This window comes from Pygocentrus nattereri, chromosome 24, assembly GCF_015220715.1.
Source record: "Pygocentrus nattereri isolate fPygNat1 chromosome 24, fPygNat1.pri, whole genome shotgun sequence".
Lineage (NCBI taxonomy): Eukaryota > Metazoa > Chordata > Actinopteri > Characiformes > Serrasalmidae > Pygocentrus > Pygocentrus nattereri.
This window is the reverse complement of record NC_051234.1, coordinates 34,069,981-34,096,480: the sequence shown is the minus strand read 5'-3', so window position 1 is coordinate 34,096,480 and position 26,500 is coordinate 34,069,981. Positions and strand designations below refer to the sequence as shown.

General features: G+C 42.7%; 1 protein-coding gene across 1 annotated transcript in view; it reads left to right on the top strand.

Moving 5' to 3' along the window:
- Nucleotides 1-26,500, top strand: part of LOC108412282 (cadherin-7-like) — a 264,252-nt gene that overhangs the window by 74,979 nt on the left and 162,773 nt on the right. The window contains exon 3 of the mRNA XM_037533777.1: nt 23,736-24,030. Within this exon, the coding sequence (XP_037389674.1) occupies nt 23,736-24,030 (295 nt within the window). The remainder of the gene's footprint in view (nt 1-23,735; nt 24,031-26,500) is intronic.

Sequence of the window (26,500 nt, the reverse complement as noted above, 5' to 3'; positions counted from 1 at the left end):
GATTTCTCAGTGCTGTGAACTCTCACTCTGATTTCTTAGATCAGACTGAGGTCTATTAATCTGATTAATAAATCTGATAAAGAGGCTGGATTTGAGCTCAGTAATCAGATTTCTCAGTGCTGTGAACTCTCACTCTGATTTCTTAGATCAGACTGAGGTCTATTAATCTGATTAATAAATCTGATAAAAAGGCTGGATTTGAGCTCAGTAATCAGATTTCTCAGTGCTGTGAACTCTCACTCTGATTTCTTAGATCAGACTGAGGTCTATTAATCTGATTAATAAATCTGATAAAGAGGCTGGATTTGAGCTCAGTAATCAGATTTCTCAGTGCTGTGAACTCTCACTTTCATTTCTTAGATCAGACTGAGGTCTATTAATCTGATTAATAAATCTGATAAAGAGGCTGGCTTTGAGCTCAGTAGTCAGATTTCTCAGTGCTGTGAACTCTCACTCTGATTTCTTAGATCAGACTGAGGTCTATTAATCTGATTAATAAATCTGATAAAGAGGCTGGATTTGAGCTCAGTAATCAGATTTCTCAGTGCTGTGAACTCTCACTCTGATTTCTTAGATCAGACTGAGGTCTATTAATCTGATTAATAAATCTGTTAAAGAGGCTGGGTTTGAGCTCAGTAATCAGATTTCTCAGTGCTGTGAACTCTCACTCTGATTTCTTAGATCAGACTGAGGTCTATTAATCTGATTAATAAATCTGATAAAGAGGCTGGATTTGAGCTCAGTAATCAGATTTCTCAGTGCTGTGAACTCTCACTCTGATTTCTTAGATCAGACTGAGGTCTATTAATCTGATTAATAAATCAGATAAAGAGGCTGGATTTGAGCTCAGTAATCAGATTTCTCAGTGCTGTGAACTCTCACTCTGATTTCTTAGATCAGACTGAGGTCTATTAATCTGATTAATAAATCTGATAAAGAGGCTGGATTTGGGCTCAGTAATCAGATTTCTCAGTGCTGTGAACTCTCACTCTGATTTCTTAGATGAGACTGAGGTCTATTAATCTGATTAATAAATCTGATAAAGAGGCTGGATTTGGGCTCAGTAATCAGATTTCTCAGTGCTGTGAACTCTCACTCTGATTTCTTAGATCAGACTGAGGTCTATTAATCTGATTAATAAATCTGATAAAGAGGCTGGATTTGAGCTCAGTAATCAGGTTTCTCAGTGCTGTGAACTCTCACTCTGATTTCTTAGATCAGACTGAGGTCTATTAATCTGATTAATAAATCTGATAAAGAGGCTGGATTTGAGCTCAGTAATCAGATTTCTCAGTGCTGTGAACTCTCACTCTGATTTCTTAGATCAGACTGAGGTCTATTAATCTGATTAATAAATCTGATAAAGAGGCTGGATTTGAGCTCAGTAATCAGATTTCTCAGTGCTGTGAACTCTCACTCTGATTTCTTTCGGAGTTCTCAGTCTGAGCGTGAGTGAAAACAGACGGCGGTACCGGAAATAAGCAGCAGCGCCGCCGCGTGACGCAGCAAAACACTTTTGGAGCAGCACTGAGACCAAAAACATCCTCAACGAAATGAAGGATCTGATTATTCTTCTACAGTATTTTCATTTGCACTCATATTGCATCGTACATACTTTGTGCTTTTACGCCTGTAGGACGTTCTCATGGCTAAACATGCACACAGACTCTGTAGTATGTACAGTATGTATATACTGTATAGTGTAGTATGTGTATACTCAGTATTTATAGTTTGTTTAGTAAGTTGTTGTTTAGTAAGTTTAGTTAGTTGTTTGTTTAGTAAGTTGTTGTTTAGTAAGTTTAGTTAGTTGTTTGTTTAGTAAGTTGTTGTTTAGTAAGTTTAGTTAGTTGTTTGTTTAGTAAGTTGGTATTTAGTAAGTTTAGTTAGTTGTTTGTTTAGTAAGTTGTTGTTTAGTAAGTTTAGTTAGTTGTTTGTTTAGTAAGTTGCAGTGTGGGAGATGGTGCAGAGTAAGACTGCCATTGCACTCTGACACACTGACAGCCTTTTGAATCCTGAATCTATTTACTGTACTGAGATAAAAATGGTGGCTAAATATAAATACGTTGAAACTGATGAAAATTTTTGTTCGAAAAACGACGATCATGATAGCCAATATGCGCCAACTGATGTTAACATTAGCTGAGTAACTTAATTATTATCTTGCCAACATTTCTCACAGCCCACCTGCTCGGACCTGTCCTCATCCTCCTTAAGTAGCTTTTTCATACCTGCAGTTTTGGCTGCTGCTGTCCTTCTTCACATAATTCACATATAAAAATAGTGAAAACAGTAATAAACACTGTCTGCTGTGTTTGCAGCACCTCATCGTCACACTTCCTTTGATCATCTCTCAAGGCTGTTACATTTCCACTCCACCTTAAGCGGTGCAGCAGTTACACAGTACTACCCAAGCAGGCGTCTGGATGTAAGTGCAACATTATTTAAGGTAGAAAAGCAAATAAAAACAAGACGTTATCTCCAGCTGGACTGCAGTCGGGGCAGGCGGGGCTGGATTAGCCCGAGTTGCTACAGATACGCACTCTGAAGAATCGTTTAGTTTCTTTTATATTTTCTTTATTTATATGTTCCTCTGCTTCTGTGTGCGTGTCCATCCGTTAGCTACCAGGCCACCGGGAATTCTCTCCACTCTCCCGATTACCAATTCCAGCATTGATCACTATTGATCTCTCACTTGGTGTGTGTAAATTTCAGCATGTGACTTCATCCAGACGAGAATGATGAGCGTCAGTGTTATTTGTGTTATTGTCCCCCGGCTCATTATAGCGCTGTATTACTTTCTGTTTCATGTAAAAAATGAAAAATATCTAATGAAAAAAGGCAAATGGTGCTGCATGACGTCACGGTCCACATCAAACCTGCACTGCTTAAGATGCTCCACACGTTTTACTCCGGCCCCGCCTACACTGCAGGCCTTGCTCGTTAGCCTGCGAGTAGATTGAGTAGTGAAAGCAGGGAAATGTACTACAGTGTGGTGTAGTGGTGGTCCAGCGTGATGACCAGCTATTCGATCCTTCTACTCACCTGCAAAGCTGAAAAAGACCAACGGTGCAGGTCTGAAACGCGGCTTGGCAGCTCCTGCCATTCGTTTGCTTCATATATCACAGGGCAATATGTTCCCCATGATAACCTTGATGCTCTCCCAGTGATGGATAAAGGAGAAGACGTTCTCTTCACGGTGGAACCTCCTTTAACCTTAGCGGAACGTCCACCCTGACAGGTCACTTTATTAAGGCATTAGCTTAATTTAGCATGAGATTCAATAGGATTATATGTCAGTTTAAAGGCAGCTGAGCGCCAGTCTTTCACGCCTCTCTGGGCACCGGGGTGGGGGGGTTGCTTGGGGGGCATCCAAGGTGCGCGGTGATGTATCGGGAGTGATGTGTGCATGTTAGGTGTTCGTGCGCCGTCCATCCGTCTATCTGTCGGCTCGCCTGTGTTGGCTGCGTGTGTGTTTTTCTCGTATTGCTATGCTTGTGGGGACTCCATGTCACTCCCTTTGATAGGACTATATTAATTTTGCTCATTTTGCTGGTTCTCACTTGAGCTTTTGTTATTTTCACCACAATTACTTTTTTGTTTGAAAACTAAAGGAGCAGTATTATTATTAGGTGCAGTATTATTTAGCTACAGTAACACAAAAGTCAATGGAAACCTATAGATGTCCTCATGTGTATAGCAAGATACATGGAAAGCCAGTTTTTATTCAACTTAAACTTGGAACTAAGTTGTAAATAAATCTGAAACTGAAACTTTGCTTGTGTGTAAAAAGTGATTTCAGAGCCACTCGGTTCTCCCTGATGGAAACTGTTTACCGTCTCTGTCTCAGCACCGTCTCTGTCTAAGCACTGTCTCTGTCTCAGCACTCTCGCTGTCTCAGCACTGTCTCTGTCTCAGCACCGTCTCTGTCTAAGTACTGTCTCTGTCTCAGCACTGTCTCTGTCTCAGCACCGTCTCTGTCTAAGCACTGTCTCTGTCTCAGCACCGTCTCTGTCTAAGAATTGTCTCTGTCTCAGCACCGTCTCTGTCTAAGCACTCTCATTGTCTCAGCGCAGTCTCCATGCATGAGAGCCTCGAGGGAAGCCTGTGTAGAGCTGGGCTCCCTGGTCTGTTCCACAGAGGAGATCAACAGAGTGATGGTCATTCATTATCCAGATCTGTTCAAACCTTCCATCCACACTGTCCTTCAGTTCATTCGGGCTGAGGTGTCCAGCTGTTATGAGTCCAGGGCCACCCTGAGAGCTTCATGGAGCAAAGAGCATTATGAGTTTTCATCATCGTCAAAGGCTGGATGAATAAATAAAAAGGTTCAGATAGGGAGACAGCAAAGTACATGTTTATGAGAGAGAGAGAGAGAGAGAGAGAGAGAGAGAGAGAGGGAGGCGTATGAGAGGCAGAGAGATAGATGGAGAGAGAGAGAAATAGATGGGGAGAGAGAGAGAGAGAGAGAGAGAGACACAGATGGAGAGACAGAGAAAGCAAGAGAGAGAGACAGAGACAGTGAGAGACACAGAGAGAGAGAGAGGGACAGAGATGAAGAGACAGATGGAGAGAGAGAAAGAGAGAGAGAGAGTGAGAGAGAGAGGGAGAGAGAGAGAGAGAGAGAGAGGGACAGAGAGAGAGAGAGAGAGGGGAGAGAGAGAGAGAGAGAGGGGAGAGAGAGAGGGACAGAGAGAGAGAGAGAGAGAGGGGAGAGAGTGAGAGAGAGAGAGAGGGAGATAGAGAGAGAGAGAGAGAGCGAGAGAGAGAGAGAGAGAGAGAGAGGGAGAGAGGGAGAGAGAGAGAGAGAGAGAGAGAGAGAGAGGGAGAGAGGGAGAGAGAGAGAGACAGAGATGCGAGAGAGAGAGAGGGAGAGAGAGAGAGAGAGAGAGAGAGAGGGACAGAGAGAGAGAGAGAGAGGGGAGAGAGAGAGAGAGAGAGAGAGAGAGAGAGAGGGACAGAGAGAGAGAGAGAGAGAGGGGAGAGAGAGAGAGAGAGAGAGGGGAGAGAGAGAGAGAGAGAGAGAGGGAGAGAGAGAGAGAGAGAGAGAGAGAGAGAGAGAGAGAGAGAGAGAGGGAGAGAGAGAGAGAGAGAGAGAGAGAGAGGGAGAGAGAGAGAGAGAGAGAGAGAGAGAGAGATACTGCTAGTCTTTATTCTCTGATCTCTCTCATTCCTGCTGCTCTGTCAATAAATGCACGGTATATTCTCCATATTTTGTGCTCCAGCTCAAACTCCTCTGTCTGTGTTCATACATATTCCGAGGCTCTTCATCCCAGCAGCAGAATGCAGAACCATGTCAGAGTGTCATAATAACATTTTTTATTCATTTATTTATTTATTTTGCGAACTCAGTCATTGTATATTTCTTCCATAGCTACAACTTCACAAACACGATTGATTTTCTTTCATTTTCCTCTCTGTCCTCTGATTACTGTAAAAACACACATTAAACATATGTTATAAAAGGCTGTCTGTAACAAGCCCAGCTGACGGCAAACATATATTTCCAAAAGTATTCAGTCTCCCTTCCAAATCACTGAATCCAGGTGTTCCAGTCACTTCCACGGCCACAGGTGGAAGTGACACCACCTGTGCAGCAAGTCCAGTCGTGAAATTTCCTCACTACTAAATATTCCACAGTCAACTGTCAGTGGGATTATAACAAAGTGGAAGCGATTGGGAACGACAGCAGCTCAGCCACGAAGTGGTCGGCCACATAAAATGACAGAGCGGTCAGCGGGTGCTGAGGGGCATAGTGCGCAGAGGTCACCGACTTTCTGCAGAGTCAATCACTACAGACCTCCAAACTTCATGTGGCCTTCAGATCAGCTCAAGAACAGCGTAGAGAGCTTCATGGAATGGGTTTCCATGGCCGAGCAGCTGCATCCAAGCCTTACATCACCAAGCGCAGTGCAAAGCGTGGAATGCAGTGGAGTAAAGCGCCACCACTGGACTCTAGAGCAGTGGAGACGAGTTCTCTGGAGTGACCAATCACGCTTCTCCATCTGGAAATCCGATGGACGAGTCTGGGTTTGGCGGTTGCCAGGAGACGGTACTTGTCTGACTGCACTGTGCCGAGTGTAAAGTTTGGTGGAGGGGGGATCATGGTGTGGGGGTGTTTTTCAGGAGTTGAAGCTGTTATAGCTGCAGAGGGCGGGCCAACATCATATTAAACCCTATGGATTAAGAATGGGACGTCACTCAAGTTCATATGTGTGTGAAGTCAGACGACCGAATACTTTTGGAAATATAGTGTATATTGATTAGATGTAAGGTTATCCATTGCAGCATATGTGGAGTAACGGCTTCATCGTTTGCGCCTGTTTGAGCTGAGCGTAATGACGAAGCGTCTTGGTGGAGATCTGACTGTGTGGTTCTGGAAAAGTAGTGATAACCTGTTGAAGCTGAGCTCTCTGCTCTGCACAGCTCAAAGCTAAATGGTCTCGCGACTGAATCTGTCCTTCACCGACTGCCGCCGTTTGATTCTGAGAAAAAAGGCCTATTTTTTCAGCAACATTCCATCATTATCATGAAATCAGATCAGAATCTTCCGGCTTCCTTTTTACTTTTCCTTCAAAAGCTGCTCACGTTGACTCGACTCGATACTTGCCTGCGACTCTCAGCCTGATTAAAATGATTGTTGCACTGATTTCAAATTGGGGCTGTGTTAAATTGCAATATCAGATTTTGTAACTCTGCCTTCCTCCTTGATGGAGAGCATGTTGTGTATTTAGCTGGATTTAGTGCAGTAAAACTGAATAAACTCATAGTTTTTGTAGGTTTATTATTATTATTATTATTATTATTATTATTTTATTTGTTTATATTATAAGGTTCTATTTTGTCTGTTCCAACTTATTACATCTAAAAATGGTATTTCATGATACACATCATGTATCGTGAAAATCTCAAGGTATCGTATTTCTGCTATATCGTCCACCTCTAGCCGGTGAAGTTGGCTGTTAGCTGTGGTTTCCAAGCTGGTGGTCACATCAGGGCAATGCATGAATCAAACTTGCTCACTGGTGTGACCGACTTTATTCTGAGATCACTGTGAAAAAATAAAACACAAATGGATTAAATTCCATATTTTAGTGGACGTTCCCTGATGGACAGTGAGTGGTTTGATACACTGTAGCAGATTTTTTATAAAAATGCATCGTTCATTAAAAATGTCTCTGGTGTTTCGGTCACACCGCTGTCTCCCATTGAGAGACAGAAGAGGGGGCGTATCTGTAGAATGACCCAGATCAGTTTGAAAGCTGTCCAGCTAGAAATACAGTGGTAAAGGATGGCCTGCAAACAAATGAAAGAGCCTGAAATCCAAGCCTCAGTTCTGTGATGTAAATATTTACTGTAGTATTCTCCTGCAAAGCCTTCACTCGCTGACACTAAACACAAAGCACACCGTGTTTATCAGCTGCCGGCTCTCCGTTCCAGGAGGTTTCAGGGTGTGTTAGAGAGTCTCGGTGTGTTTGGTTTATATTTATCTTCATTTATATTCACTGACAGGACAGTCAATAAGCAGAACAGCAGCACATGCAGAATAAAAACAGTCCAGCTCATTTCAATTTGAGTTAAAGGGAACTTCCACATCGACTGAGCTGCGCGTGGGTGTACAGTGTACAATACACTCCAGAGACACAGGAGATCAGGACCATATCGAGTTATTTCACTCAAACTATCGATCAAGAACAACGTCTGGACTTCAGGTTGTCTTCAGGGCATCTCTGGTGAAGAGTAAAGGCCATCAGGCCAGCGTCCAGGTCAGGTTCAACATCTCATTGCTTTAGAACTGGATCTCAGTCTGTAGTCTCAGATCTTTTCTCCACTTCTTCCATCGTATTTTATTTGCAGTGATTTATTGAATTGGCTGCGCTGAGGCCGAGGCCATATTGACCTGCGTCCATGAGATCAGACATAAAAACAAAGTGCACAGGACGCGTTCGCCGATGCAGAGCCACGCTGTACAAAGCGCTCAGCCTCAGATGTAAGTTAGTCACCCAACAGTTTTCTGAAGTGATTCAGTGGAAATGAAGTACAGCAATTTCGCCGATTTCCAAAGCTCGCTGAACACCAGAGACGCTTTAGAGTGAAACGCTGTTCTGCTCAAATCTCTGGACGCAAATGGAGCTTCAAGTGTGATACAATCAAGTGATTAAGTGAGAGTCTGGATTTCTAAATGTCGGCGGGTTGTGATGTAAGATTGGGTAATACAGCTAATGCCTAGTAGAGTTAGGTGGTGAGGCATTATGAGTTTTGTTGGAGATGACCAGCTGACCAGTACCATTCCTGAAGATGAGTACGTTGCACAGCTTTGTACAGCATGAAACTCCATGGTGGTCAAAATGGTGCAGATCAGCCAACAGAGAGAGAGAGAGGGGGGAGAGGGGGAGGGAGGGAGGGAGGGAGGGAAAGAGAGAGAAATTGATTATTAGTGAGTCAGTAGTGCAACAACTGATATTAGCAAAATGTTCATGCAACCATAAAGGCTTTTAGTCTAGCTGTAAATGTAGAGATTGTCTCTGAGTACTACCACCTGCTTTTTTCCCCTGGACCAGTGCAGGACCCTCAGGGTCCTCTAGGCATTCAGAGAAGGACTTATGGATTCTGAGAAATACAAAAAATAATGTTTGTTCAGTTTAATTTATTAGAATCATCGTGTTTATCAGATCTGTAAGTACTGCAGTGATTCTCCTTCATTTCATTCTGAAGTTTTTGCTTGGACACTAAAAAGCTCAGCTCTGTGTTTCTGTTCAGCTGAGCGACGTCTCTTATTGGTTAGGACTTCTGGAGCTGGAGGCCCAATATGTCAGATCAGCTACTAACATGATTAAGAACTGACAGTGGAATCAACTGATTTTCAGGGTGGAAACAATTTCATGAGACAAATGTCACTCTAAAGCCCTTTTCAGGTGGGATTAGTTTCCATGGTGAGGTGGGAAATGCCAGTTTATCTCAAACTAATCTTGGTATAAAAGATGGTGGCAGTTATTCGATTTACACACAGCGTTTATAGAAACAAAAAGAAAACCTTACAAAAACACATTTCCATCTCTCTCGCTGTGTTCAGTGACCGCGGTGTGTCATTAGTCACAGCCAGCAGTCAACATCAGCGCATTACACCAACACCAAGCTTTCTCTGTAGGTTTTGTGTTTTAGTGCTCTGAGTTGTGCACTACAGTTATGACAGACCAGATCAGCTTGATTTTAGCCTCAGAGAACACAAGTAAGCGCTTCTTTGAGTCTGTGCGCTTAAGAAACTCCTTTTCCACAGAATGACAGAATTCTTACCGACATGTTGATTCACACAGGATTAATATAGCCTGAGGTTATTTCTGCGGCGTGTTTTATAGAAGGAAACCGGAATTGCAGGAGAGTGCAGTCTGTAAAATGACTGAAATTCAGACGGGAGTAAAATCACAGAGAAACCGTGGGAACAATTAATCTACACCCGACCCTGTCTGAGCAGGGTTTCAGACTTGTGGATGTTCTAGATACGTCACTGACTGCACTTAAGAACAAGAGTCTAACCAGGTTTCATTCAGAAGTTGGAAATGAAAGAAACGGTAACACTTTGTTCTGAGTGGTCCTTTGTAGATGATTAATAAACTCTGGTATCAATAACCACGTCAACAACACGTCAGTGAAGTAGCAGTAGTGCAGCATCATGATAGAGGTAAATATCGTCTAGGTGTGCTGATACATGAAGTAGATGTATTATTGATGTGTTACATGAAATAGACTAAAGTTTCACTTCCATTAAGCAAACCCCAACCTGACCCAAACCCCAACCTGACCCAAAACCCAACCTGACCCAAAACCCAACCTGACCCAAAACCTAACCTGACCCAAACCCCAACCTGACCCAAAACCCAACCTGACCCAAAACACAAACTTACTCAAAACCCCAACCTGACCCAAAACCCCAACCCGACCCAAAACACAAACTTACTCAAAACCCCAACCTGACCCAAAACCCAACCCGACCCAAAACACAAACTTACTCAAAACCCCAACCTGACCCAAAACCCAACCCGACCCAAAACACAAACTTACTCAAAACCCCAACCTGACCCAAAACACAAACTCACTCAAAACCCCAACCTGACCCAAAACCCAACCTGACCCAAAACACAAACTTACTCAAAACCCCAACCTGACCCAAAACCCAACCCGACCCAAAACACAAACTTACTCAAAACCCCAACCTGACCCAAAACCCAACCCGACCCAAAACACAAACTTACTCAAAACCCCAACCTGACCCAAAACCCAACCCGACCCAAAACACAAACTTACTCAAAACCCCAACCTGACCCAAAACACAAACTTACTCAAAACCCCAACCTGACCCAAAACCCAACCCGACCCAAAACACAAACTTACTCAAAACCCCAACCTGACCCAAAACCCAACCCGACCCAAAACACAAACTTACTCAAAACCCCAACCTGACCCAAAACACAAACTCACTCAAAACCCCAACCTGACCCAAAACCCAACCTGACCCAAAACACAAACTTACTCAAAACCCCAACCTGACCCAAAACCAAACCTGACCCAAAACACAAACTTACTCAAAACCCCAACCTGACCCAAAACACAAACTCACTCAAAACCCCAACCTGACCCAAAACCCAACCTGACCCAAAACACAAACTTACTCAAAACCCCAACCTGACCCAAAACCAAACCTGACCCAAAACACAAACTTACTCAAAACCCCAACCTGACCCAAAACACAAACTCACTCAAAACCCCAACCTGACCCAAAACCCAACCTGACCCAAAACACAAACTTACTCAAAACCCCAACCTAACCCAAAACCCAACCTGACCCAAAACACAAACTTACTCAAAACCCCAACCTGACCCAAAACCCAACCTGACCCAAAACACAAACTTACTCAAAACCCAACCTGAGCCAAAACCCCAACCTGACCCAAAACCCAACCTGACCCAAAACATAAACTTACTCAAAACCCAACCTGAGCCAAAACCCCAACCTGACCCAAAACCCAACCTGACCCAAAACATAAACTTACTCAAAACCCCAACCTGACACAAAATCCAAACTTCCTCAAAACCCTAACCTGACCCAAAACCCAACCTGACCCAAACCCCAACCTGACCCAAAACCCAACCTGACCCAAACCCCAACCTGACCCAAACCCCAACCTGACCCAAAACCCAACCTGACCCAAACCCCAACCTGACCCAAAACCCAACCTGACCCAAAACACAAACTTACTCAAAACCCCAACCTGACCCAAAACCCAACCCGACCCAAAACACAAACTTACTCAAAACCCCAACCTGACCCAAAACACAAACTCACTCAAAACCCCAACCTGACCCAAAACCCAACCTGACCCAAAACACAAACTTACTCAAAACCCCAACCTGACCCAAAACCCAACCTGACCCAAAACACAAACTTACTCAAAACCCCAACCTAACCCAAAACACAAACTTACTCAAAACCCCAACCTGACCCAAAACCCAACCTGACCCAAAACACAAACTTACTCAAAACCCCAACCTGACCCAAAACACAAACTTACTCAAAACCCCAACCTGACCCAAAACCCAACCTGACCCAAAACACAAACTTACTCAAAACCCCAACCTGACCCAAAACCCAACCTGACCCAAAACACAAACTTACTCAAAACCCCAACCTGACCCAAAACACAAACTTACTCAAAACCCCAACCTGACCCAAAACCCAACCTGACCCAAAACACAAACTTACTCAAAACCCCAACCTAACCCAAAACCCAACCTGACCCAAAACCCAACCTGACCCAAAACACAAACTTACTCAAAACCCCAACCTGACCCAAAACCCAACCTGACCCAAAACACAAACTTACTCAAAACCCCAACCTGACCCAAAACCCAACCTGACCCAAAACACAAACTTACTCAAAACCCAACCTGAGCCAAAACCCCAACCTGACCCAAAACCCAACCTGACCCAAAACATAAACTTACTCAAAACCCAACCTGAGCCAAAACCCCAACCTGACCCAAAACCCAACCTGACCCAAAACATAAACTTACTCAAAACCCCAACCAGACACAAAATCCAAACTTCCTCAAAACCCTAACCTGACCCAAAACCCAACCTGACCCAAACCCCAACCTGACCCAAAACCCAACCTGACCCAAACCCCAACCTGACCCAAACCCCAACCTGACCCAAAACCCAACCTGACCCAAACCCCAACCTGACCCAAAACCCAACCTGACCCAAAACACAAACTTACTCAAAACCCCAACCTGACCCAAAACCCAACCCGACCCAAAACACAAACTTACTCAAAACCCCAACCTGACCCAAAACACAAACTCACTCAAAACCCCAACCTGACCCAAAACCCAACCTGACCCAAAACACAAACTTACTCAAAACCCCAACCTGACCCAAAACCCAACCTGACCCAAAACACAAACTTACTCAAAACCCCAACCTAACCCAAAACACAAACTTACTCAAAACCCCAACCTGACCCAAAACCCAACCTGACCCAAAACACAAACTTACTCAAAACCCCAACCTGACCCAAAACACAAACTTACTCAAAACCCCAACCTGACCCAAAACCCAACCTGACCCAAAACACAAACTTACTCAAAACCCCAACCTGACCCAAAACCCAACCTGACCCAAAACACAAACTTACTCAAAACCCCAACCTGACCCAAAACACAAACTTACTCAAAACCCCAACCTGACCCAAAACCCAACCTGACCCAAAACACAAACTTACTCAAAACCCCAACCTAACCCAAAACCCAACCTGACCCAAAACCCAACCTGACCCAAAACACAAACTTACTCAAAACCCACCCTAACCCAAAACCCAACCTGACCCAAAACACAAACTTACTCAAAACCCCAACCTGACCCAAAACCCAACCTGACCCAAAACACAAACTTACTCAAAACCCAACCTGAGCCAAAACCCCAACCTGACCCAAAACCCAACCTGACCCAAAACATAAACTTACTCAAAACCCAACCTGAGCCAAAACCCCAACCTGACCCAAAACCCAACCTGACCCAAAACATAAACTTACTCAAAACCCAACCTGACCCAAAACACAAACTTACTCAAAACCCCAACCTGACCCAAAACACAAACTTACTCAAAACCCCAACCTGACCCAAAACCCAACCTGACCCAAAACACAAACTTACTCAAAACCCCAACCTAACCCAAAACCCAACCTGACCCAAAACCCAACCTGACCCAAAACACAAACTTACTCAAAACCCACCCTAACCCAAAACCCAACCTGACCCAAAACACAAACTTACTCAAAACCCCAACCTGACCCAAAACCCAACCTGACCCAAAACACAAACTTACTCAAAACCCCAACCTGACCCAAAACACAAACTCACTCAAAACCCCAACCTGACCCAAAACCCAACCTGACCCAAAACACAAACTTACTCAAAACCCAACCTGAGCCAAAACCCCAACCTGACCCAAAACCCAACCTGACCCAAAACATAAACTTACTCAAAACCCAACCTGAGCCAAAACCCCAACCTGACCCAAAACCCAACCTGACCCAAAACACAAACTTACTCAAAACCCCAACCTGACCCAAAACCCAACCTGACCCAAAACACAAACTTACTCAAAACCCCAACCTGACCCAAAACACAAACTTACTCAAAACCCCAACCTGACCCAAAACCCAACCTGACCCAAAACACAAACTTACTCAAAACCCCAACCTGACCCAAAACCCAACCTGACCCAAAACCCAACCTGACCCAAAACACAAACTTACTCAAAACCCACCCTAACCCAAAACCCAACCTGACCCAAAACACAAACTTACTCAAAACCCCAACCTGACCCAAAACCCAACCTGACCCAAAACACAAACTTACTCAAAACCCAACCTGAGCCAAAACCCCAACCTGACCCAAAACCCAACCTGACCCAAAACATAAACTTACTCAAAACCCAACCTGAGCCAAAACCCCAACCTGACCCAAAACCCAACCTGACCCAAAACATAAACTTACTCAAAACCCAACCTGACCCAAAACACAAACTTACTCAAAACCCCAACCTGACCCAAAACACAAACTTACTCAAAACCCCAACCTGACCCAAAACCCAACCTGACCCAAAACACAAACTTACTCAAAACCCCAACCTAACCCAAAACCCAACCTGACCCAAAACCCAACCTGACCCAAAACACAAACTTACTCAAAACCCACCCTAACCCAAAACCCAACCTGACCCAAAACACAAACTTACTCAAAACCCCAACCTGACCCAAAACCCAACCTGACCCAAAACACAAACTTACTCAAAACCCAACCTGAGCCAAAACCCCAACCTGACCCAAAACCCAACCTGACCCAAAACATAAACTTACTCAAAACCCAACCTGAGCCAAAACCCCAACCTGACCCAAAACCCAACCTGACCCAAAACATAAACTTACTCAAAACCCCAACCTGACACAAAATCCAAACTTCCTCAAAACCCTAACCTGACCCAAAACCCAACTTTACCCAAAACCCAGTCTCAGTTTCATCAATTTAACTTTGACTGCAGCTACACTGGACAAACATTTAGACAGTTTCACAAAGAAAACTTGAGGAAAACTTTTGGGCAGAGGCCAGCAGCCAGTGGACGATACTGGGTGTTAGGTGTCCTGATTCTTGAAAATCAGTGCAACAGTAAGAACTTCCACAGTTTGCACACTGGTTTCAGTAGATACAGTATTTAGTTTTATATTATGCTTGTGTTGTTTTCATCTCAGATCAGCTCTAAGATGTTTTTTTTCCTCCAGAATGAGCCAAGTGTAGGCAAGTCAAACACGTGGGCCAGCAGCGCTAGCACTGGGCTCAACTTCCACTGATGAGTTGAGCTGCAAATTGCAAAAGATACCAGGACTTTTGTTTCATGTTTAGAGTGCCAACTCTACAGTAAAGTCAACTAAAGTCAGCCCATGAAGTAGAACCTCTCACATCATGTTTATAATGAAAATGAGCGAATCCCACTCGCGGCTGGATCGATCGATTTGTCTTTAGCATCTTGGCTGTTGATTGTTATGAAATCACAGAGGATGGGTTTAAATACGGGTTACTTGCTTCTTCAGAAGCCTTCATGGTTGCTCTGTACTCCTCCAAGAACAACAACAACAACAACAAAAACCCTCTGTCTTTTTGAGGGTCTTGTATTTGGGGCCAAGTTTCCAGCTCAGTGGAAGTTGCGTTCTTCCATTCCACTCAAAGTGTGGAGCGAAGTTTTCTGCAGGCGATTGTTGATTTAAGGGGTTTGTTGAGCGGCGCTGCGCAGCCTGGCTGCGAGTACTGTTGCCAGTCTCGTTCACAGGATGCTTGTGGGTATGGACTTTGTATTTTTCGCTTGGCTCAAAACTGTACGCACAGCTCGGCGAGGAGAACTCAGCTCCACCCCCCGGGGATCTGCGAAAACACAAAGCCTGAAACTTTTATGCAGCCCTTTTTATTTATTTATATATATATATATATATATATATATATATATATATATATATATATGTATATTTATTTTATTTTTACTCCCCAAAAATAAAATAAATAAATAATTTAAGCAGAATCTTTGCCGTCGGAGGACTCCGGGGAGTCCGTGGAAGAATTTCAGAAGAGAAATACTCCAGTAGAAAACAATCCTCTGGTTGTTTTGTGCCGTCTTTGCTGTCGTGTACATGTAATTGCTGGGCATTCAGTTGTGGAGCCTTCAACAAGCAAACTGTCCCCATCTTAATTAATATGTCACTGTTTTCCTTGTGTTGCCAGCGCTGGCAAAAATCACATCATGTTGATAACCAGCAGTTAACTGAAGGCGTGAAAGTGGTGAACAGAACCATTTCAAAGGAGGAACAAACAGGCTTGATGATGTGGTTGTGCACATAAGACGTCTGCATGGGGATGAAATGAAAGCTGGAAAAAATACCCATATCTGCGACTTTCAGACCCAACCAGACGATTCTAAACCGTTTTGAGGTGCTTTGCTTTGTTACTAGAGTTGTGAGTTGATCCACAGATGATGTTTTATTACAGTAAACTGGCAGTACAGCATTTATTATCAGTATATTTTGTAGAATTATTGACTGAACCTGTTCACTAAAGTTCCTCACGCTACTGCTGCTACTGTATAAATGCTTAACACTTCAGCCCGAGTGCTTTGACTTTTCCATCAAACCAACTCATCCCAAATCTGGAGCTGTTCTCAACGTAGACTTTGTGTGAGAGACAGCCAGAGAGAAAGAAAACACAGGAGAGAAAATACGTGAGTGCACACAATTTACATTAACTTTAAAAAAAGAAAACCCATATTGTAAAAAATGCCATGGAACAAAACAAGCGCAATGATTTATTGTGACCTCTGAAATTCTGAGTTAATATTACAGAAAAATGAAATTAACCAATAATTTTATTAATTAAAATGTGTGTTATTTAGTGTAAATTCAGGGTTTCCTCCCCACAGTAAGCACCCGGTAAATGCTGATTGTGTATATATTTAGCTTATTGCTGTTTCTATTATTGCCTTTGGGTTTAAATAGATCAAAACAAAATCTGTGTAAATATCTGAAGCCTGGATTCTTACATTTTATCTTTATTTTATTATGATGATTTGTTCTACTGTGTGAGTGCAGTTTGAACTAATTCAGTAAAATATATTACACTCCAGCCAGACGACACACATTCCCAGCCAACACAAACAGTAGTAGATGCATATTAAAGCAGCTGAGTTCCTCCTTTCTGTAGGAGAGTCTGGACACGTTCAAACATTTAATTTTATTTTATATATATATATAATATATATAGGTATATGTATATGTATATAGGTATATATATATGTGTATGTATAGGTATATGTATATGAGTGTGTATATGTATATGAGTGTGTATAGGTATATGAGTGTGTATAGGTATATGTATATGAGTGTGTATATGTATATGAGTGTGTATAGGTATATGTATATGAGTGTGTATATGTATATGAGTGTGTATAGGTATATGTATATGAGTGTGTATACGTATATGAGTGTGTATAGGTATATGTATATGAGTGTGTATATGTATATGAGTGTGTATAGGTATATGTATATGAGTGTGTATAGGTATATGAGTGTGTATAGGTATATGTATATGAGTGTGTATATGTATATGGGTGTGTATAGGTATATGTATATGAGTGTGTATAGGTATATGAGTGTGTATAGGTATATGTATATGAGTGTGTATATGTATATGAGTGTGTATAGGTATATGTATATGAGTGTGTATAGGTATATGAGTGTGTATAGGTATATGTATATGAGTGTGTATATGTATATGAGTGTGTATCGGTATATGTATATGAGTGTGTATCGGTATATGAGTGTGTATAGGTATATGAGTGTGTATCGGTATATGTATATGAGTGGGTATATGTATATGAGTGTGTATAGGTATATGAGTGTGTATAGGTATATGTATATGAGTGTGTATATGTATATGAGTGTGTATCGGTATATGAGTGTGTATAGGTATATGAGTGTGTATAGGTATATGTATATGAGTGTGTATATGTATATGAGTGTGTATAGGTATATGTATATGAGTGTGTATCGGTATATGAGTGTGTATAGGTATATGAGTGTGTATATGTATATGAGTGTGTATCGGTATATGTATATGAGTGTGTATATGTATATGAGTGTGTATCGGTATATGAGTGTGTATCGGTATATGTATATGAGTGTGTATAGGTATATGAGTGTGTATAGGTATATGTATATGAGTGTGTATATGTATATGAGTGTGTATAGGTATATGAGTGTGTATAGGTATATGAGTGTGTATAGGTATATGTATATGAGTGTGTATATGTATATGAGTGTGTATAGGTATATGTATATGAGTGTGTATATGTATATGAGTGTGTATAGGTATATGTATATGAGTGTGTATCGGTATATGAGTGTGTATCGGTATATGAGTGTGTATAGGTATATGAGTGTGTATATGTATATGAGTGTGTATCGGTATATGAGTGTGTATATGTATATGAGTGTGTATATGTATATGAGTGTGTATAGGTATATGTATATGAGTGTGTATCGGTATATGAGTGTGTATAGGTATATGAGTGTGTATAGGTATATGTATATGAGTGTGTATAGGTATATGAGTGTGTATAGGTATATGAGTGTGTATAGGTATATGTATATGAGTGTGTATCGGTATATGAGTGTGTATCGGTATATGAGTGTGTATAGGTATATGAGTGTGTATAGGTATATGTATATGAGTGTGTATCGGTATATGAGTGTGTATCGGTATATGAGTGTGTATAGGTATATGAGTGTGTATATGTATATGAGTGTGTATCGGTATATGAGTGTGTATATGTATATGAGTGTGTATATGTATATGAGTGTGTATAGGTATATGTATATGAGTGTGTATCGGTATATGAGTGTGTATAGGTATATGAGTGTGTATAGGTATATGTATATGAGTGTGTATATGTATATGAGTGTGTATAGGTATATGTATATGAGTGTGTATCGGTATATGAGTGTGTATAGGTATATGAGTGTGTATATGTATATGAGTGTGTATAGGTATATGTATATGAGTGTGTATCGGTATATGAGTGTGTATAGGTATATGTATATGAGTGTGTATCGGTATATGAGTGTGTATAGGTATATGAGTGTGTATAGGTATATGTATATGAGTGTGTATAGGTATATGAGTGTGTATAGGTATATGTATATGAGTGTGTATCGGTATATGAGTGTGTATATGTATATGAGTGTGTATAGGTATATGTATATGAGTGTGTATATGTATATGAGTGTGTATAGGTATATGTATATGAGTGTGTATATGTATATGAGTGTGTATCGGTATATGTATATGAGTGTGTATATGTATATGAGTGTGTATAGGTATATGTATATGAGTGTGTATAGGTATATGAGTGTGTATATGTATATGAGTGTGTATAGGTATATGTATATGAGTGTGTATCGGTATATGAGTGTGTATAGGTATATGAGTGTGTATAGGTATAGGTATATGAGTGTGTATAGGTATATGAGTGTGTATAGGTATATGTATATGAGTGTGTATATGTATATGAGTGTGTATAGGTATATGTATATGAGTGTGTATCGGTATATGAGTGTGTATAGGTATATGAGTGTGTATAGGTATAGGTATATGAGTGTGTATAGGTATATGAGTGTGTATAGGTATATGTATATGAGTGTGTATATGTATATGAGTGTGTATATGTATATGAGTGTGTATAGGTATATGTATATGAGTGTGTATAGGTATATGAGTGTGTATATGTATATGAGTGTGTATAGGTATATGTATATGAGTGTGTATCGGTATATGAGTGTGTATAGGTATAGGTATATGAGTGTGTATAGGTATATGAGTGTGTATAGGTATATGTATATGAGTGTGTATAGGTATATGAGTGTGTATAGGTATATGAGTGTGTATAGGTATATGTATATGAGTGTGTATAGGTATATGAGTGTGTATAGGTATATGAGTGTGTATAGGTATATGTATATGAGTGTGTATAGGTATATGAGTGTGTATAGGTATATGTATATGAGTGTGTATAGGTATATGAGTGTGTATAGGTATATGTATATGAGTGTGTATAGGTATATGTATATGAGTGTGTATCGGTATATGAGTAAGCGCTATGTTGTGGTTTTGGCTCAGGGGTCAACAGTAAGAGGCAAAGGTCTGAAGAGGTAGTGTGAACGGTCAGGAAGCTGGGAGATGTGGTGGTGACACAGCTGGCCTCTGAAACTTGGCCCAACTTGGGTTGGAAAGTAAATAGACAGTGGAGTGAGTCACGCGATCGTCCTGCAGGCCTGTTTACATACAGACCGTCTCAGTGTCAGCGCTGATTTGCGGAGAGCGCTTTTTTCCGTTCAGCCCTTCGCACGCCCTCATCCACGCTAACAGAACCGTATCCTTAAATAGAGCCGGGCTGCCGTGTGCGCACACCTCCGCGGAGACGGGCAGCGGAATCTTACACATTCATTTCCATTTCAGCAAGAAGAGGAGCTGGAACACAGCATGACGTAGATAGACACACAGACAGAGAGACAGACAGATAGAGAGAGAGAGAGAGAGAGAGAGAGAGAGAGAGAGATAGACAGATAGACAGACAGACAGACAGAGAGAGATAGATAGATAAATATATAGACAGACAGAAAGGGAGAGAAAGAGAGAGAGACAGATAGATAGACCGGCAGAGTAGAGCACTCGCTACAGCAGACCGACAGAGTAAAGCACTCACTACAGCAGACCGACAGAGTAGAGCACTCGCTACAGCAGACCGACAGAGTAAAGCACTCGCTACAGCAGACCGACAGAGTAGAGCACTCGCTACAGCAGACCGACAGAGTAAAGCACTCGCTACAGCAGACCGACAGAGTAAAGCACTCGCTACAGCAGACCGACAGAGTAGAGCACTCGCTACGGCAGACCGACAGAGTAAAGCACTCACTACAGCAGACCGACAGAGTAAAGCACTCGCTACAACAGACCAGCAGAGTAAAGCACTCGCTACAGCAGACCGACAGAGTAGAGCACTCGCTACAGCAGACCGGCAGAGTAGAGCACTCGCTATAACAGACCAGCAGAGTAAAGCACTCGCTACAGCAGACCGACAGAGTAAAGCACTCGCTACAGCAGACCGACAGATTAGAGCACTCGCTACAGCAGACCGGCAGAGTAGAGCACTCGCTACAGCAGACAGACAGAGTAGAGCACTCGCTACAGCAGACCGGCAGAGTAGAGCACTCGCTACAGCAGACAGACAGAGTAGAGCACTCGCTACAGCAGACAGACAGAGTAGAGCACTCACTACAGCAGACCGACAGAGTAGAGCACTCGCTACAGCAGACCGACAGAGTAGAGCACTCGCTACAGCAGACCGGCAGAGTAGAGCACTCGCTACAGCAGACCGGCAGAGTAGAGCACTCGCTACAGCAGACAGACAGAGTAGAGCACTCGCTACAGCAGACCGGCAGAGTAGAGCACTCGCTACAGCAGACAGACAGAGTAGAGCACTCGCTACAGCAGACAGACAGAGTAGAGCACTCACTACAGCAGACCGGCAGAGTAGAGCACTCGCTACAGCAGACAGACAGAGTAGAGCACTTGCTACAGCAGACCGGCAGAGTAGAGCACTCACTACAGCAGACCGGCAGAGTAAAGCACTCGCTACAGCAGACCGACAGAGTAGAGCACTCGCTACAGCAGACCGACAGAGTAGAGCACTCGCTACAGCAGACAGACAGAGTAGAGCACTCGCTACAGCAGACAGACAGAGTAGAGCACTCGCTACAGCAGACAGACAGAGTAGAGCACTCGCTACAGCAGACCGACAGAGTAGAGCACTCGCTACAGCAGACAGACAGAGTAGAGCACTCGCTACAGCAGACCGGCAGAGTAGAGCACTCGCTACAGCAGACCGGCAGAGTAGAGCACTCGCTACAGCAGACCGGCAGAGTAGAGCACTCGCTACAGCAGACAGACAGAGTAGAGCACTCGCTACAGCAGACCGGCAGAGTAGAGCACTCGCTACAGCAGACCGACAGAGTAGAGCACTCGCTACAGCAGAAAGAAATCAGCACCGCTAGTCTTATTGAGCACCAATTCAGCCGAGCCCTCTTCTCACACTGGGGCTGAGTCTCAAACGCCTCCCAGCCGCCTACATAGTGCACGACGGAGTTTAAATACTGGATCCTGCAGCCCCACAGAGCAAAACACAGCACAGAAAGTCATTTCGGACTCACTTCGGACTTCATAAATGATGCCCTGTGTTTGGCTGTAGAGGCTAGACTCTCTAAACTTTCATAGCTAGAACACTATTTAGGGAGTGTGGAGTCGTTTGGAATTCAGCCTGGGTTTGACGTGCCTTCTGACTGAAACACATTTAAAGTGTGTAAAACATTCATGTGACACTTTTAGACTTTTGACCTGCAGTAAATCACACTGTAAGTGCTTTAATTCAAGCCTGTGATATTAATGATGGAGCTGTTTAGGCTGTTTGCTGGCTGACCAGCCTGGTTCTAGATAAGAACATAAGTAGTCAGACTCTCAATTTACAAGTTTAAACACCAGGTTCTTACTTCATCAGTTCACTCAGTCCTCTAAGTGAGCAGCATTAGGGTCACAGAGTCAGCAGTGATACAGAGTTAAGTTGCTCTGAGGCATCACAGGTGTGCATATACACCCTCAGAAATAAAGGTATGACACTGTCTCTGGGTCAGTGCCCCTCTCGTCACTGAAGTGGAACCCTCAAGGCTCCATCTCAGTGCCTTTAGTCAGGGAACATAACTGAACCATAATCCACTGAAATGATGTTCTAAGCTGGACTGACTCCACACACCCCGCCTCGCCTCGCCTCCAGGCTTTTACTCTACTGCTCTGTTTTAAAACATTCGGTTATGAAAAGGAACAAATACCAACTTTTCACCTGGAGAACCTGATTTAAGCTCCACAATCAGGCCTTAGAACCACTGTAGAACCTCTGAGGGATCATTTACACTGTTTGTACCTCGATGAATGAATCATGTACCTGCATAGTACCTTTATTTCCCACAGTGTATTTTGGATTTGACAACAACTTTGAACCAAACTCGGCTAATTTAGATATTAGGACTGTAACTATCAGTTTTATAAAACATTTTATCTGTTCATAGAAAGTGTTACTGTTGTTTCTTTTTAAAAAACGAGACTTCGCGTCAAATTGTAGTGCTGATAAAACACGTCCTCCCCCTCCACCTATAAACACAAATGTAATATTGATAAGTAGTTTAGAATCTGCTCTTCAGGCTGATCATCTCTGCTTGTTTTACTGAGCTACAAAGAGAAATAATTGACGTTTATAATTAATATTAATTTCTTCATGCTCCTGTCATCACATCCTCCTGTCATTGTGTTGAATGCAGTTACAGAATTTCTTGCATTTCATTTGAGGTAAAAGAACAATCGGCACAGCAATATGTTCAGTGATAACGGCGCTGCTATAAATACGGTTCCTCAGTTCTTCAGGATCTCTTTCACTTGAGTTGACTCACTGATGATTTGACCCAGGGCAGTGGAAGAACAGCAGACAGAAGCATCTCCAACAAAGAGTCTGAGTGCATATTTTAGTCTTCTAGTTCATAGTTTTGTAAAGAGTTTTGTGCAAAATCTCTTGTATATCACAAAAGTGATCCTCGTGCTGAAAGAGTGAACGTTATTATTGGCAGAGTGTCTGTGTAGACTGTGTAGCTCGTTCTATAGTTTAATAGGATTATTAAAGCTGTATGAATCTTTAAACCTGCCTTTTTACAGCCTGAATGTGAGTCCGTAGGTTATCAGTGTGATGCTTGTGAACGCACTCTTTTACTTACTGTATTATGCTACAGCTTGGAAAGCCCTCATGATATCTTTGCGTTCCTCTCCGCAGTGAAAGATCTGTGGATTCCAATGAAGCTTTTGTGGTTGTGAAAGGATTTTTCAGTATCTCCATACAAAACATCAGCACGCTGTGAACGACTGCAGCCAGGTGTCTTACAGACCTTCCTGTCTTGTTGAGTAGGATGAGGAAACACTTCAAGACAGAATAGAAGTGCATCAATGTTCTTTGTCTCTGACTCTGCCATTATCCTCCTCCTTCTAGCTCCACTCAGACGTAGATAAGGGAGATGGAAATGTAAAGTATGTCTTGACCGGCGAGGGCGCGTCCTCCATCTTCACCATCGATGAAAACACAGGGGATATCCACGCCACCAAACGTCTGGACCGCGAGGAGCAGGGATACTACACCCTGCGGGCGCAAGCTGTTGACCGCGAGACCAACATACCAGTGGAGGACGAGTCGGAGTTCATCGTCAAGGTGCAGGACATCAATGACAATGAACCCAAGTTTCCTGATGGACCGTACACAGCCGGAGTGCCCGAGATGTCTCCTCTTGGTGAGTAGTCGTCCATCCCTCCTTATCGCTCCCTTGATGCTCTTCATAGAACAGGATCCTCATCTGTTTCATATCTAAATGCTCCGTTATCTCCATCACTACTTTCCAAACCAGCTGCAGCAGCTTCAGCAGCTGGAAACTCTCTGACGCCGTTTCAGACGAGTCTCTGTTGTGGATTGAATGAGTGTCCATCGGTCAGTTTCACACAGAGTGTAGACGGACACACGGATCCACACGGTGAGAAGCAGATGACGTGCATCTCAGCCCTGATGGAGATTATGAAGAAATATTCCCTTAATCAGTAATCAGATAGATTAGATGTTGTAATCAATGAGCAAATAGGTAGTATTGGCTAACAGAGAGTATTAATTCCCTCACAAAGGGTCTTAGTCTGTCTGCATTGGAGATTCTAGACACTGGAAAGCCGCCGAGTTCACAGGCCTGAGTTCTGCCTCAGGCTTGGACAGAGGGATGCTAATCAAGTGTACTCTTTAGAATATTAGGCCACACCCAAACACTTCTCAAATAGATCTGACCAGACATTTCCACTGGATTTACAGCAGTTTTGTCATTTGTGTCTTGCTTTTTCACTCAAGCCTGTATTAAAGATGGCATCGTACTAACAATTTTAATATTTGTTTTACTGCCTTGTGCTTTTAAACTGCTAGCTGTCTTAAAAATTAAGACACTGAATATGTGGAACTGAAGTGACTAAGTGGAAAAGTGATGGTAAAAACATTGAAGTCCATGAAGTCATAAGGACTTTATTCTTTTAAATTAACTTCATATAAACTTGAATCTTCAAAGCAGTGGACCAGGGGCTGGTTGCCCCAGCCCTGCATAAGTTTAAACGTAGGCTGTTTGTAATGTAAGTGTTTAGTAAATAAGTGACTTATTTACTAAGTTTATCACCACTAAATCAGAACGAGCTGCACCACAAACTTTGAGACAGATAGATACTTTATTGATCCCGAAGGAAATTTAGCAAATGTATTAAATATTTACACCTTCCAGAAAGTAAACAGAAAGCAAAAGCAACCAAAAACAGGTCTTTTAACTCTAAACTCTGTGTGGTGATTTTCCTCACAGCTCTAATTGTCGCCCTGGTTTAACATCTGAGCATGAAACTAAACACCCACAGCTCCAGCTCAGAGACTCAGCACCTGCTCTAACGTCTAAACTGAGGCTGCTGCTGTGCCACTCAGCCAGAAACAGGCGTTTAAAAAGCTGCATGTTTGGTTCCTCAGTGAAATATTAAAGAATAAACAGTCGGCGGCTGCAGATCATCAGTTTACGCAGTTTAATCTGTGCACATCGTCTCTTCTAGGCTGGATGTTCCGTCAGAGCAGCTGCCGTCACGTTTCTATGGCAGCAGGTTTACTGATCGGTTATGAGATTTGTGGTGCACCTAAATTTAGTGAAAGGACAGTTTAAACTGACGAGTGTAGCTGAGGCCTCAGTAAAGACTTTACACACAGACTGACGTACAAACTTACGGAAAACCAGTGCAGCCCAGTCCTGGAGCTCAAGGCTCAAGTCGCTTTATTGACCTAAGAAAATTACATTTATATTGTCAAAGCATTGCAACAATTATTTATATAATAAAGCTGAAAGAAAAAGAGATACCTGTGTAACTATAAAGCAATAAAGGGAAAATGTCATGTATGAATTTATGATACATATCACTGCTGTCAGAACAAAACCTTGTATGTACAAAATAATAACTTTACACGAGACGGAAAAACATAGTTTACTTGTAATGTAAGTCAATGGAATCGGAATTTTTTACGTCATTTTGGACCGTTGACATAACGTTCTGACCACCTCCATGTTTCTACCCTCACTGTCCACTTTATCAGCTCCACTTACTGTATAGCTGCACTATTACCTGCTCTGTGAGGGTCCATGGGGGTCCTGACCACTGAAGAACAGGGTAACAGAGTATCTGAGAAACAGATGGACTACAGTCTGTAACTGTAGAACTACAGAGTGCAGCTATATGGTCAGTGGAGCTGATAGAGTGGACAGTGAGCGTAGAAACGAGGAGGTGGTCAGAATGTTACGCCTAATCGGTGCATAATGATTGCCGTCTCCCAACGTCCTGAATCTGCTTATCTGTTTTTCCAAACTGATTCAAATATTAATTCCTGCTAATTAGTTAATATTTTGGGCAGTTCTGTAGAAAGTGCACCTCTGTCTCTCTCCTCTCCCGGATATGGTTCCCAGTTTCTGAGCCGGGAACACGTAGCAGCCCGTGATGCTGAGATATCAGGTCCTGCTCACTGTAAGCATCTCCTGTGGCAGCACGTCAGCGGCAGTGCTGTAATCAGTATGCTAATCCAGAGCTTCTCCAGGTGTATTTATGTGTTTGAAGGCTTCAGCCGAGGCGCTGACGAGCGTTTGGAGAGCCGCTTCTGGAGGAGGTGTTCAGCGACAGCTCTTCAGAAGAAGGGCTGTAAGTCGTTTCTGT